At 42.1% G+C, this 15,532-nt stretch overlaps 2 protein-coding genes across 2 annotated transcripts in view; one reads left to right on the top strand and one right to left on the bottom strand.

Annotated features, from left to right (window-relative positions):
- Positions 1 to 8,898, top strand: part of ctnnal1 (catenin (cadherin-associated protein), alpha-like 1) — a 145,915-nt gene extending 137,017 nt beyond the window's left edge. Inside the window, exons 17-19 of the mRNA XM_080734445.1 lie at positions 1,625 to 1,744; positions 5,453 to 5,536; positions 6,436 to 8,898. Coding sequence (XP_080590571.1) covers positions 1,625 to 1,744; positions 5,453 to 5,536; positions 6,436 to 6,630 — 399 coding nt within the window. The 3' untranslated portion in view covers positions 6,631 to 8,898. The remainder of the gene's footprint in view (positions 1 to 1,624; positions 1,745 to 5,452; positions 5,537 to 6,435) is intronic.
- abitram (actin binding transcription modulator) lies at positions 8,898 to 15,181 on the bottom strand. The gene is made up of 6 exons (XM_080734446.1): positions 15,016 to 15,181; positions 12,697 to 12,748; positions 12,458 to 12,587; positions 10,984 to 11,060; positions 10,574 to 10,643; positions 8,898 to 9,875 (listed from the first exon to the last, which is right to left on the bottom strand). Exons 1-6 carry the CDS (start codon positions 15,095 to 15,097, stop codon positions 9,732 to 9,734), a joined length of 555 nt encoding a protein of 184 aa, XP_080590572.1. The 5' UTR covers positions 15,098 to 15,181; the 3' UTR covers positions 8,898 to 9,731.
- Positions 15,182 to 15,532: the final 351 nt, after the last annotated feature.

Genomic DNA, 15,532 nt, shown 5'->3' with positions numbered 1-15,532 from the left:
TTCAATTACTTGCCCTGTGAAGCACTGAATTGATGGAGAAGTTTTGTTTCTGTCGCATTCTTTCACGGTGAATGAAGAAGTGAATGAAGAACCGGTTGGTGGGTAAACCACCGCTCAGTTCACACGGGTGTGATTTTTTAAGACCTGTGGATATTCATTGATTTGACTCTGCGAGGCAACAGACTGGAGTGTTTGATGCTGGCTGAGTGGCTCCCTCATCAAAACATAAATTCTAGTTTATTTTAATCCTCCCTCTGGTTCGACATCTGCGTTTGTTGACCGAGACAGCAGTAAATCCTGCAGTAAATCCACTGCAGTGTCTCAGCCAGGTCAGGATAATCCGGATCCTTCTTCCTTTTCTTTTCCCTTTTTTCTTCCTTTTTAGACCTTTTTTCTCTTCATCCCAACAACATTTCCAAATATAAACTCCCCCCTCCAAAAACCTTTTCTCTCAATTCAGATGAAATAATGCCAATGATTTCCTCTACACAAACTTTTCTGTGTGTTGTCACGGCTTACTGTTGTGCCCCCATCGGGAGGACATAGAGCCTTTGTCTTACTTTTCCCGCCCAATTCACCCTGCTGAAAGATCTGTCAGCCTGTAGGAGATGCATGTAGTAACTAATATCAACCTCCTCTCCGCCCGGCTTTCCTCCCCCGAAAACGGGCCAATTGTTTTCATATATAGACGCCCGACAAAGCCAGATGCACCACGGTGCATTTGAACCCCAGACTCTGCAGTGGTAGGCAGGTGCTTCATCACTCACTACACCAGCTGAGTGCACGAGAAGCTAGTTCCTTCTACAGTAGTTCCCTCTAATAACATTGATTGATTAACAGTTTGCAAAAAGTACAGAGGTTACAGTCATACAGTACAAAAATGCTAATGCTAAAAGGATAAAACAAAAAGCCCTTGTTTCCTTTGCGGTCCTAGGTATTCAATTCATAGACATGTAAAGACATACAATATAATTAATCAGGGGTCAGCAATCTTTATGCAATGAATTGCCATGTTTTTATTTTCTTGATAGTCAGTGTGCCATCAACATACATTTTAATGACACACCATCAAACATTCTGATATATTTTGATTGGCAGGACTTTGTTATAACAATCATTAGGCTCAGCAATAATCCATCTATTTTCCTGATGCTCTCCACAGTCAGAGTTCAGAGTTTTCATGAATGTAGAATTATATGCAGGATGTAATTTGTTGTAAAGTAGTAAAGTAGGTGACTTAATTTAATTGACCACGTTAAAAATATATATTTGTTTTTAAAATAAAAATCCTCTCTCACACTTCTGCCAGTGTGCCAGTGATCACCCTCCCCTGTGCCAATGTTGGCACCCGTGCCTAAGGTTTCCTACCCCTGCAATAAATCATGAATACTAGGAGCAGTAAAGTATATTTACAGAAGAAACTGTGGCAAGCTAGAAGTCCAAGTCCAGTTGGAAATCTCTTTTATGGCGGTTTTGAATGAGGGCAGAGAGTCACACTTTTTGATGGCTGGTGGTCGGGCATTCCTCAGTTTGGTGGCATAACAGTAGAAGGAATTAATCCACATGTTTGTGCCAAATCTGGGGGGAATGAACACTGTGTTGTTGTTGTGTCTTCTGTTATCAGCTGGTCGATGAAGAGAAGGCCCAGGTGGTGTCAGAGATGGACAGACTGGCAGCTCTGTGTCAACAGATGCAAAGCGGGAACAAGACCCCTGTACAGGGCAAGACTGCCACCTTCCAGAAGGTAATGACCACCACTGTGTGTGTGTGTGTGTGTGTGTGTGTGTGTGTGTGTGTGTGTGTGTGTGTGTGTGTGTGTGCGTGCGTGCGTGCGTGCGTGCGTGCGTGCGTGCGTGCGTGCGTGCGTGCGTGCGTGCGTGCGTGCGTGCGTGCGTGCGTGTGCGCGCGTGCACTTGCGCACGTGTGCATGTGTGTTAGGCCTGAACAATTAACCAAACCACCTTGTTTTTCTTTTTTTTACTAACCAAATCCTCTGTACAGTATGTATATTATTGTATGTTGTTGTTGGTTTACATTGCTCCCTTTTACTGTTGCTTTAAACCAAATTGCTCCCTTGGTGATGATAAAACGTCACCTTACCTTACCTTTACTGTACCTAACTTTACCATGAACATCATCAACAGCATTAAATAAAACCCTTCATCCCTGGGGAAGTGAATTAGCTTTCACAGCTTCACTGTAATGCAATATATCCACCAACGCTGGCACATTGAAATGAAACACAACGTATTATGGCCTCCAGTCCACCAACTATCTGTGTTACACAGTAATGGTAATATCCGATAATATCCTCCTAGACATAATAATGGTGGAAAGAATTACTCACAGTACAATGGGCAGCAGTACAATATTTGGAACCGAGATGCAGTGGAGTAGAAGTAAAAGTATAGAAAATTGGAAATACTCTACTAAAGTACGAATACCTCAACATTTTACTTAAGTACAGTACTTAGGTAAATGTACTTAGTTACTTTACACCAGGGGTAATAATCAACAAGTAGCAGCCAGCCAGTCTTATTAATCCCTCTGAGCTCCAAGTCCTGAGCGTCAGTCTAGAATAAATGATGATCCTCTGCCTGGGGTCACCTTGTAATAATGGAGGCGGAGGGCTGATTCAAAAGGACCCAATGTGTCCTCCTCTGATTAACCACCTTCCCTTTGATATGCAATTCTCTCTCCCTCCATCATTTAGGCAGATAGACACAAGAGAGTTGTGTCTGTCTGGGAGTCTGTATTGCACTAATGAGACAGTGGAAAAGGTCATAGCCCAAAGGCAGCAACGAGGCTAAGCACAAAAGAGATGCTCAGTTCTTCCATCCCTGAGGTCCGGTCTACAAACACATGGCTGGAGGCTTGCTGGAGGCTGCCTGGGCCCACACATATTGTATATCCACCATTACATCCTGGACAGAGATGGCATGGTTTTGCAGCAGTCCATATGGTTGTGAAGAGGGCCAGCGCATGTTTTTTTAGCAGTACTTGGTGGGGGAAAGAAGCAAAAACACAACAAACTTACACCATTGATCCATCCAGCTAGTTCAGTCAGTTCCAACAGATCATCCCAGGCTTGGCCCGGACTGCTGGCCTTGTAGTCCGGGGACCTATGGCTCTTAAAGGACAACTCCACCCTAAATCACTTCTAGGCTCATTTTCCTACTTATATTGATCCCATGTGGTCTATTAGGCAGAAATGCCTCTCTTGTCCTGTTTCCCCAGCAGAAGTCATAGCATAGAGTAGCCTATCACTTTTACACTATTTGTTGTGGTCAAAAATGATTTTTCATGAATGTGTTACTAGTTATCATTACAAACACATACATGCCTTGGTTGTCCCACACGAGCCACCACAATCTCATAAATAATGTTTTGGGGTGAGCATTCGGCACACGTGCCAATCAAAGTGACTGTACTGGCAAATCACAGGGCATCTTTTCCGGGACTTGGCAAAACACATAAAAGCATAATATCTGTTTAGCAGAGTGTGATGGTTTGTGTGGGACAACGATGGCATGGATGTGTTTGTAATGACAACTAGAAACACATTCATGAAAAATAAAAACACTTTTGACCACAACAAATAGTGTAAAACTAAAAGCAATAGGCTTATAGGCTCCACTCTATGCTATGAGAGCTGCTGGAGAAACTGGACAACAGGGGCATTTCTGCCTAATAGACCCCATGGACAATATAAGTAGGAAAATGAGCCTAGAAGTGATTTAGGGCGGAGTTGTCCTTTAAGTAACCTGACAGTGTGCGTTGCAGGTTTGAGTCCCGTTCCCAACGATCTTTACTGCATGTCTCTCCCCATGTTTCCTGTCCTTCTTCACTAATACACTATCAACTAGAAGCAGTGCTCTTCCAAGCACAGGTCTCCACCAGGTGGGGTATTTTTGTTGTGGGTGAGCAAAACTGTGCATTGGGTGGTTTGGTCAAATGCAATCCAAGGGGAGTGGACAAGTTCGCTTCAGAGACAACTAGGGAATGCGCTTACAAAGTTTGAAACTGATCGATGGAGTTATAGGTAAAACCACAAATCGGCCTGTTATAGCGCCACCATGAGGCTGCTTTCAAAAATTTGAAGTGGCATTTCTTCTTCGACCTAGTGGGAACGTGTGTGCGCGATTTCATGATAATTGCACTTTGCGTTTGTGATTTGAGGCATTTTGTTCAAAACGGCTCAATCCTACAAACTTTGGAAGCCAATCTTAGCCAATCAGGATGGAATATGAAAAATCGGACAGATCCGTGTCGATCACATGACTGTCGAGATACTGCCTACCGATTTGTAGGATTTTTGGACAAAATCTGTAAGAGTAGTGCACAGAAATGTGTCTTGCGAACATCGGCCACTAGGTGGCGCTAGAAAAGGCCCATTTGAAAAATTTAGGGCAGAGGTTCTAGATTGGCATCCAGGGAATGTGTGTGCTCACTTTGGCAGCGACCGGGCCAACGGCGACTGAGATTAGGTGCACACAAACTGCGAGGACGCACGGACGCACGCACGGACGGACGGACGGACGGACGGACGCACGCACGGACGGACGGACGGAGGGGAAAACATACTCTCCCTCAGCCTTCGGCTGGTGGAGACAATAAAGGAATAAAAGCCCTACAAAATGTATTTTTAAAATAATCTCAGGCTTCCCTTTACCAGGCCACGTTAGCTACTTAAAACTGGGGGACCCTGAGGTGTTGCAAGGCCGGCATGGAGATAGAATCCCCCCTCATCTAGGTCTTATTTCAGATTCAGATTCAGATTCCTTTATTCACCATTGTGTAAAACACATAGGAATTTGTTTCGGCAACATTACAGGTGTGCATTCAATCCTTCCTTTTTTCACATATAACATGAAACCAACAACACAACAACACCGTGCAAGAAAATAAATAAATAAAATAAATATTATAGTAAAGTGCAGTAGTGTTCAGTCCAGTAGTGCAAAAGTCATAGTTCTGGTATCCCTAGGGGGCAAGGGAAGAAGGGAAACCTGCGTCATCAAGCAGCCTGGCGGCTGAGGGGAAAAAACTGTTTTTGTGGCGCTCTGTCTTGGCCCCCAGATGCCGCATCCTTCTCCCAGAAGGGAGCAGGGTGAGGAGGCTGTGGCCAGGGTGGGAGGGGTCAGTCATGATCTTTCTTGCCCTCCTCAGCGCCCTGGAGTCGTGCAGGGACTTGAGGGAGGGCAGGGGACGGCCAATCACCCTCTCCGCAGAACGTATCACCCGCTGCAGCTTGACCAGGTCTTTTGCGCATGCAGCGGGGAACCAGGTGATAATATCCCAGCTGGACATGCTCTGAGGACCTCCCTAGTGAGATGCCCCCTCATCAGAAGACATCACATTGTCATACACCCTCATCTATTACGCATTATTACAGTACGAAGAAATCGTGTTAATGGTGTATTTTGTTTTTCCCCCTGCTGTTTGTCTCCAGGTGGACATGTCCATCCAGAGCACAAGGGCCATCCTGGCAGTGGTTCTGTCTCTGCTGCCTCTCTGTAACAAGCTCAACAGAAAGGTAAGAACAGTCCCAGAGGTTGAGCTCTTTTTGTACACAGAATGGATCCATGACCTGTTTTATTATTGGCATCAGTGACTTTATCTATAACAGTATAGTTCCACTTGATTCATATTATACCTTCGACAAACTTCAGACAGACTCTGATATGAACCATAAAGCCATCACGGCAGTGGGTCAGGATTAGAGTGGACGCTTCGGCGCTTGGCAACCGGAAGGTTCCAAGTTTGATCCTGGCCAGGCTCCTCCAGAGTTAAGGTCTTTGCACACTGCTGCGTTCTTTTCGTCTGAATATCAGAGTGAATATCCGAGCACGTAAATAACGAAATCACGTTATGTCAATCACGTTTGCACACTGCCACCCGTTTCGTATTTATTTTCGGACCAGGGTAATTTTCTCTCTATATCTCCTTGGCCTGAAAAAAGATTTTTTTTGTGGATTTTGGATTTCCAAAACTCAACGGAAAAAAAAAACACCTTTACTGTGGAAGTGTCCTTGAGCAAGACACTGACCCCCTAACTGCTACCGATGAGCAGGTTGGTGCCTTGCATGGTTTCCTCCGCCATTTACCATCACACATTTTGCACTCACAATAGCAAATTGCACTGATCATCCCCTACAACAACGTCACACAGACTAATGCCACGTGGAGTTTTGTCCCTTCAGCCATTGCTGCACTAAACGAACTGCCTTGTTGATGTTATGGTTCTGTGTATACTGGGACCGTCATGTATAGTCTTGGTGTTCTGTTGTTTTGTGCTACAGTAATATAGTTATGTTTTTTCTATTGGAACATACTGTGAAGATGAATATCCCTGAGGGGGCAATAAAGACAGTTATTATTATTATTAAATCAGGACGCTCTTTCCACTCATTACTCTGGGTTCTCATTCTCCAGTACAAGTCAGAGAGGAGCAGCCTGGGCTCTCCGCAGGGCTGGAGAGAGGAGCGCCAGGAGGAGGCCTCCACACCTGCCAGAGAGGACGCCAACGCCACGGCTGCCGTCACGCTCAACGGCAAGAGCAGCAACGGCTTCGGGGTGAAGTCCCTGGAGCAGCACATAGGGGGCCTCAACCTCCTGGAGAGCAAGTAGATCCAGGAGAGACTTCTTCGCCGTTCCTTCTTTCTTATTAGCCAACCTCACCTTACTGGAGGGCCCAGCCCCGCCCCACCCACCATTACTGTACATTCTCATGCACTGACCATGGAGTGGGACAGAGAGAGGAGAGATGTTTAGCCTCATAAAATAACGATGGCTCTCGTTGGATCAGATTTGAATACTGCTGACCCTGGAAAAAAAGCAGGGTCTTATGCACACCTGATCAGCTCAGAGACGGGTGCGTATAGGCATGGATCAGACGTCTAGAATACCATCAAATTTACCAAACGCCGTCTACACTTGCACAATAAAGACAACTTTATTTAGGCAACATTTCGGTCAATAGACAGATGCCTGAAGAACGTCTATTGACCGAAATGTCGCCTAAATAAGGTTGTGCAAGTGTGTGGATCATTTTATTATATTCAGTACTGCTATCCCCCAATGACAAAGAATAAGGCTTACAAAGGGGCTAAAGTGGATTATATCGTGGGGGCAATCTAAAAGCCCATAAACTTCCCTTTGTTTTTGCCTGAAGCAAAACCAGTTCCATGATGACAATGTTCAGCCATCTGTTTTCACGACGTGCCTCTCTGGGAAAGTGGCCCATTCATTGGCTTTGCTTTGCGGTGTACTTTATAAATGTGTTGCACATTTCGGCCAAAACAACAAACTATAAGCAGAGAGAACCTTCTCCATGCATGATGCCACCGTCACCACCAAACGTATTGCTGTGTGTCCAGACTATCCCTGTCAACTAACCCAGTGGTTCTCAACCTGTAGGTCAGGACCCCCAGGGTGCTTGTAAACTTGTTGTGAGCTCGTAGATCGGCTATCTTCACAATATTTATCTGTGGATCCGAGTCAAACTAAATGTAATGCCACGACGCCTATAATTCCAAGTGCTTGTCAGGTTGGGGGGTCCCCAGTTCAAAGAGGATTATTTTTTTGAGGAGGCCACAGTTCAAATATGATTATTTTTTTGAGGGTACCCAGTTCAAATATGATTATTTTTGGGGGTCCCCAGTTCAAATAGGATTCTTTTGGGGGGGGTCCCCAGTTAAAGTATGATTATTTTGGGGGGTCCCCAGTTCAAATATGAATATGTGGGAGAGGGGCTGTCCCCATTTCAAATAGGATTCTTTTGGGGGGTTCGCGGCCTGAAAAGGTTAAGAACCACTGACCTAAGCAGTGTTTTGCTGTCACACCACCAGCTTGGTAATTTCCATCATTAGTAATGTCTTTGATCACCTGCACTGTAGTCAAGTCGACTACAATAGCTAACAAAGTCACGTGTTTTATAGATCTGCTTCACGTTGGATGAACATACATACATTTTGTGATTTGACTGGAACACACATCATGCCGTGTGCCAATCTAGCTTAAATAACTATTGTGTAGATGTAAAAAATATATAATAATGAAAAATCACTTTGATGCCAAATATGATTTTCCTGAAAAGTAAAAAAACAAACATGAATCTTGTTAATATCAAAAAGCATCTTTTTAACAAGATGCTTTTTGAGAGGATGGGGGACCAGAACAATATTTTCTACTCTCTTGAGTATTACGATATCAAATCATATTAAGTGTATTACTGTGTTGATTTTATCTCACAAACAAAAATAATTAAGATTTCAGACCCGATGCCCGTGTCAAAATGGTCAGTTTGAGCATCGAAGTTGTAACCTGTTATGAAGACGGATCATTGTGAAGCTGCCTAGTAATAAGCCAATATGTATTGATTGATATGTATAAATAATTATGAATTGTATGGTACTTGAAGCATTACAGTAGATATCGCCCATGTCGGGTGGAAACCTATGTCCAAAACTGTTACTTTTCAGGATTCAAGTTCAAAAACAGCAAAAGTAGCAGATCCACAAGCTTGTCGATACTTTTATCTGACACTGTAGTATGATCCAATAGGGAGTTAATTTAAAAGTTAGAATATGGAGATAAGAGGTTTCTGCCCGACAGTGATGATATGTACACATGGTATACCGTATATCCCGGGGATTGACTTTGGTACACGGCCAGGGTGATGACTGAAATCAATCAGTAAGCCTACATTAAGCTTTAGAGATGATGTTGTACTGTATGACGAGAGAGCAGCTAAGGATGCTGGGTATTGTAGTCAAGCTAAAGACGATGACGAAGAAGAAATAATAGATCTAGTTTTGGACTATCTATCCTTTTGACAGTTGAATGGTTGATATTGTAAAGTGGCACAAATCAAAATAAAAACAATATTTTTCTTAATTGCGGTCATTTGTGTTTATTGATTTTCTCAGGAAAATAATACTTTATAGACTCTGGTCCTTTTTGGTAGCAACACAACCACACTTCACTTTTATTTAGCTCATTAACTTAAACGAACAAGGGATAAAAAAACTAAACAAATGGGGCATTCCCCCCAAACTGGAATCTTTTAACCATGAACAAAGATATAAAACTATTGACTCTAATCAAAACATCTGTGATGTTAAGCCTGATTTTGTTTACACGCTCTGTTGCGCACCTATAAGAGCGAATCTACAAGCTCATAGCACCATTGCAATGTGGCGCGTTCCGCATTGTGAGCTAGTAGACTATTTTCAGTGCGTGTAAATCAGGCTTTTAGAGGCACCGTGCATTGCTTCTCCAACAGAGAGAGAGAGGGGGGAGAGAGTGCGCTAGGGCAGGGGTCTTCAACAGGGGAAGATACTGCAGGTGGGCCGACAAATCTTTGTGTGATAGGGATTTTGTTTTTATGTTTTTACATTAACCACTTGAACCCTTGCATCCCTATTTTTGGGGGGGAACATTGGCCTAAAATAGCCGATCTACTGTACAAGCTCTGAGCTTGTAGATCGGCTATTTTCGGCAAAGAGATTTGCTGTACAGGGGGAAAAAAAGAACAGACCACGTACCGAGCCAAAGGTAAAGTTTACAAAGAATTAAGGGTTTTAAGTCGTTAAATGTCTGAAAACACACATTTAACATGAATCCAATATGTAGTGGGGTGGGGGGAGGGGTTCCCTGCTTCATCTCTCTCTTAGCTAAGGCGTCTTTGGCCTGAACATCGTTGATGACCTCTGGTCTGGGATGTCCTGTCAGCAGGGTTCAGTCTGGGCACTGCTGTCTGCCCGCTTGGAGAGCACCTTCTCAAACTCCTCTCTGCTCAGCATGTTCTCTGTGATGCTCTTGCTCTCCTCCAGCTTGGGCAGGATGACGGCTATGTAGCCCTCTGTGGACGGCTGCACGGTGGTCACATGGAAAACAGTCATAGTTCGGCAGGTTACAATAGGGCTGAAACTAGCAATTCGTCTCTGGTCGTCTCTGAAACCTCATATTATGTCCAAAACGGTTACTTTTCAAATTCAAAGACGGCCAAAGTATCAGATCTACATGCTCAAAATGTGTTGCTTTGCGCTGCGTGTTGAATATATTTGGATGATTTGCGAAAAAAGAATATGGATTGGATAAGAGGTTTCTGGCCGACAGCAACGAATTATTCTATTGATTATTTTTTTCGATTAATAGAGGGTATGCGCGTGCATAAAGTGAATGGCAAATCGTGGCAAAGCCAGTTTAACGTTGTTTATTGCAATCAGGTAGGACTTTTCAGTTTGGATGTATGGGCTTTCAAGGCCAGAATGTATTTTTTTTTGCCACTCAGTAAGCGTTCCCGCATAAGTTCCGGGTATGATGATGAGGTCATGCGGATGCCCTCTATAGAATAATCGCGAAACAAAAAAAAAAAAATCTAAAATAGTTTATGTCAAAAAAAGTAGAGGATAAGCTTGCAACAGCTCCATGGCACGTGACCCGTTTTGAGCTGAAGTAGATCTGCTATTTTCAATATTTGTTGTAGCTGCCCCAAAACAGGGATTGATTACTAATGGATTATTTTATGGATCTATGAATGATGATGTCCTTTTGGTGCATTGTTCACCTTTTCCAGCAGCAAAGCGGGTCTCGCCAGAATGCTCTCATTGACCTCGAGAAGACGGCCTCGGATGCAGCTTTAGGGGAACAACCCATAGGTGGTTAAATATAATAAAATAGTGGTTAAGTATATATACTGTATAAACACACCCACACACACACACACTTTTCTTTTCTTTATATTATTGTTGTGCACTGTGTGCAGTTTCCAATAATGGAATATGGTATTGTTTATTCATGTTTGGTGTCTTATAATCCCATAAGGGATGGGTCTTTTTTGACAAGACACGAAAATAAAAAAATCATTCATTCATTCATTCACACTCACACACACACACACACACACACACACACACACACACACACACACACACACACACACAATATATATATATATATATATATATATTATTTCACCTGAAGATTGTGTACTCGATGTCATCTGTGCATGTTATCCTACATAGAGGAGCGTAATCTGTCACAAACTGGCCCCCCTGTAGAGACAAAAGAGAACATATCGTATGTCTAAATATACATACAAATAAATAAATATATATTCTAATATATATGTATGTTATATATAGAATATATATATATATATATATATATATATATACAGATCAATCTCAGAAAATTTGAATATTTTGTACAAGTAAATATTCTTGAAACTTTCGTATATTTCTTGAAACTTTCATATATTCACATATGCATATACCGTAAATTCTCTTATAGGAACCCGGGCTATTATTTGTCTCAAGAGTAGCGGGCACCAGGCTCTTGTTGGAAGCAGGACAGTATAAGAGACAAGGCTTTTATTCCTATTTCTCAAAAATATCAGAATGATTCAGATCAGATTTTTTTATTAGATACCGTATTTTTGGAAAAAAATATAAATATTATATATTATATATTAGGTTATTTATAAAGAAAAGCGTTTTTATTGGAAAATCATCATAGAAAGGCTCATACAGAGATAACATTCTGCTGTATTGTATTGCATTAACCAATTCATACTGAAAATCAGCTCCTCATAATGTGTATCAGAATAGAATACAGTCCACACAGCATACTGCTGGGGAATAAAAAACACTACATTTCCCATCAAGCTCAGCGGCTCGTTTCGTCATTCAGATGCGACTCTCCCTGGTAAACAGGAACCACAGGATACTAGCATGGATACTAGTATAGCCGCATTAGCTTCATTGAGCTTCATTTACTGTTTGGATTAAACTTCCACGCTAAAGATCTCATGTGCGGCCGTCATCCACGCCGATGTTCGCGAGGACTACGCACACGCACGCGCCCCGGTAAGTTGCCAAAGTCATCCGTCTTTGCCAAACGGAACGTGAAATGAGCGGCGTCCAAATATCGCTGCGCAGTTTGTAGACAGTGTACGGTAAATCACCGTAACAGCTGGCTTGGGATGTGAGTGACAGTCAGACAGAGTGGAGAAAGGTACTCCTGAATGATACGTAACGTAAAAAAAAGAGGAAAAAGGAGGCTCTTATTGGAGCGTCGGCTCTTAATTACTTAATTCAATTGCGCACCCGGAAATTAAAGCAGGTCCGGTTCTTTATTAAATATAGGATATTATTAGAGCATTTACGGTATGCACATTCAGTGAATTATTCCACTACCTTTTTGTAAAAAAAATGATTTTTTTATAGCATACAGCTCATGAACATCAAAAGTCCATATTTCAAATTATTACAATAGTACACAAGACCACTCAAAACTTTTTGAGTGGTCTCAGAAATTGATCTGTATATCACAGGTATTAAGATCACAGGTATTCTAGTAAAAGGACAGTGTGTCGGTACAACAGTATAAAACATGGATCATAATAAAAAAAAAAAACAGACAGAAGGATTATTCATGTAGTTGAGTTTACCCGTTTGGACTTGCCAGACACTTTGTTGTTGAGGCGGCTGCAGCCGTCACTGATCTGATAGTTGATGTTTTTGATGGTTCTACCATTCTGGAGGAGAGGGTGAGTCTCTGCTAGTGTCACCACACAGATCCTACAAGAGAGAGGAGAGGAGAGAACACAACGGAAAAACGTGAAGTATACAGTTTGCATTGTGCGTATAATTTAATACTTTAAGTTAACAGTGGAAGAAGATCTCTGACCTGTTAGAATGCTGCAGGACACAGTGGTCTTCACAAGGGTTTCCCTTCATGTCTAAACAACAGAGGAACACACACGATTGATTAATGGAACCTTATTATTAGGCATGGTTTAACCACTTAAACCCCAGCATCCATATTGTGGGGAAAGCTTTTGCTGACATTAGTAGATCACAACACGACGCGCAGAAAACCCTTCTGCTCAACCATATGGGGTTCAAGTGGTTTAAATCAGTGACTCTCAATTTTGAAGATATTTTGTGTTGAGGCCAAACCTCAACAATGCAACTAGTCGCAAATCCTTGCAGCAAAACAGTTTAAGTACATATCACACAATGCAACTGCCATTGGGGATTAGCCGCAAATTGCAACACTAGATTTTTTATAATCGGATGAATCTAGGGTTGCAATACCTCCCATAGGGATCCAATACATCAAAACAGTTGTTTGCTATCTGATTGTATTAAACGACTTAAAACTCACCAATATTGTGGCTCTATGGAAAGCTTGGAATTTACTCTTCCTATCTGCAAAGTGTTTGTTTCTGAGAAATCCACCCTATAATTGTTATGATTTGATGAGCAGACATGGTTTATTTTCTAAGTGTTGAACTTTGGAAGCGCTCGTCTTCTATAACGCCATGTCCCGCTGCCTCCTGCATAATGTGACATTTAGAACCAGGTGGTCACAGGACCGTTGAGGGATTTTCCACGAGCGCTTCCAAACTCCAGGACTTAGAAAAGATTATCACCTGAACCAAATTTCTTGGATAGAAAGTAGCTCCTAACATGTCTACTGTGGATTTTTCTGAAACAAACACTTTGCAGATAGAAAGAGTAAATTCCAAGCTTTCCATAGAGCCGCAATATTGGTGAGTTTGACGTCATTTAACACAATCAGATAGCAAAAAAAACAACAAAAAAACGTTTTGATGCATTGGCTGCCTATGGGAGGTATTGCAACCCTAGATTCAACCTAGCCGCAAATTGCAACACTAGATTTTTTTATACTCGGATGAATCTAGGGTTGCAATACCACCCATAGGGATACAATGCATGAAAACAGTTTTTTGCTAACTGATTGTATTAAACGACTTCAAACTCATCAATATTGTGGCTCTATGGAAAGCTTGGAATTTACTCTTGCTAACTGCAAAGTGTTTGTTTCTGAAAATTCCACCGTGGAATTGTTATGATTTTATTTTCTGTCAAGAAATTCAGTTCGGGTGATTATTTTTTCTAAGTGCTGGAGTTTGGAAGCGCTCGTGGGAAGTCACTCAGCAGTCCTGTGTACCAGCTGGTTCTGTCACATAGCCTAATGCAGGAGGCAGCGGGACGTGGTGTTATAGAAAGACGAGCGCTTCCTGAAAAAAAACGTGGCTGCTCGGATTTTATTAACAGAAAATAAATCATAACAATTCCACGGTGGAATTTTCAGAAACAAACACTTTGCAGATAGCAAGAGTAAATTCCAAGCTTTCCATAGAGCCACAATATTGGTGAGTTTGAAGTCGTTTAATACAATCAGTTAGCAAAAAACTGTTTTCATGCATTGAATCCCTATGGGTGGTATTGCAACCCTAGATTCATCCGAGTATAAAAAAATCTAGTGTTGCAATTTGCGGCTAGATTCAACCGATTATAAAAAAATCTAGTGTTGCAATTTGCGGCTAATTGGGGATAATGGTTGCAAGTAGTTGCAAGTACTGTACGTATTATGTTGTACTAGCCTCTAGTTTGTTTAAAAATTGTTTCAGGATTTGTTTTGTTTAATTCTTTTACAGACAATCTATGGGGCTGTTAAGTATGACATCATTTTGTAGGCAGGAGAATTTCTGCCCCCAGTTTCCGTGAATCTTTTTACAATTTTTACTATTTACACATTTTTCTTCTCTTTGTTGTTGAAAGGAAAGTGTTAGAGTTATACTTTAGTCGTTTTTTTTGTCTCGGATCTGTTGAAATAGCGAGGGACAGAAAATGCTCTTCGGGCAGAGTTCTCCTCTGCCTACAAAATGATGTCATCACGGCTTAAAAGCCCCATAAGCTCACTAGTATGTGTTGAAAAGTCAAAGCATAAAAAATAGTGTTAATGTGATTAAACAACATTTTTGATGCTCTAATCTAATAACTCATTCTTATGGGGACTCTCCCTATCAAGGACCACTGGCTGGGGTCCCCCTCTGTCCAGGTCAGTAAGTTATCAGTCATTCTAGAACTCCAAGACCAGCAGCAGCATGTGAGGGTCTCTCTCTCCTCTCTCAACAAGCCCAGCATGCTAGGCTAATAGTTAGCATGCCATTCATCTCCAGGCAGATACATTTACCTGCTCTGTACCAGCGTGTGTAATATCTGTCTATAACTGAAGGAGCCTTCTCCTCTGGGTCTCTCTGCTCCGTGTCCTCCATCGGGTGTTATATTTATCCTCTGTAATCTAACATAAACATAACATACAGGAGCAACCGTTAGACAGACAGACAGACAGCAGTACTTTAGTTTTTAGACGGACAGTAAATTGTGGCGTACCGACGCGCTGTCCGTCTTTCAAATGCATCCGAAAGAACGTGGGAATGAATGTTCAAATGTTCCGGGGAGTTAACCTGCAGGACAGGTGAGCTAACTCTGGACCAGAGCTAAGTGAGTGTGAAATGTTTTTCAGAACCGAAGGTCATTTTAGCAGCAACTAACCTGTGGTCACAAATATTGTTGGTACTACTACTAAACATGCTTTTGTTGTCAATGTTGCTTTTGTTATTGAATTTAAATCATGGGGATGGGTCGGTTGGGGTTTATTATTCAGGTTACAGCACATAGCCTTCATGCTTGCTGACAATGCTGCTCGC

This window comes from Nannobrachium achirus, assembly GCF_963921795.1.
Source record: "Nannobrachium achirus genome assembly, chromosome: 10".
Lineage (NCBI taxonomy): Eukaryota > Metazoa > Chordata > Actinopteri > Myctophiformes > Myctophidae > Nannobrachium > Nannobrachium achirus.
Note: the sequence above shows the minus strand (reverse complement) of the source record. Positions and strands in the feature narration are given on the sequence as shown.

What these genes read in the sequence shown, in the direction of transcription:
- abitram (XM_080734446.1), bottom strand. Translation starts at nt 15,097, where the DNA reads ATGGAGGACACGGAGCAGAGAGACCCAGAGGAGAAGGCTCCTTCAGTT. An exon ending in CACACGCTGGTACAGAGCAG is followed by an intron (nt 12,749 to 15,015) that starts GTAAATGTATCT and finishes TCTGTTGTTTAG; the next exon opens with ACATGAAGGGAAACCCTTGT. An exon ending in ATCGAGTACACAATCTTCAG is followed by an intron (nt 10,644 to 10,983) that starts GTGAAATAATAT and finishes GTTCCCCTAAAG; the next exon opens with CTGCATCCGAGGCCGTCTTC.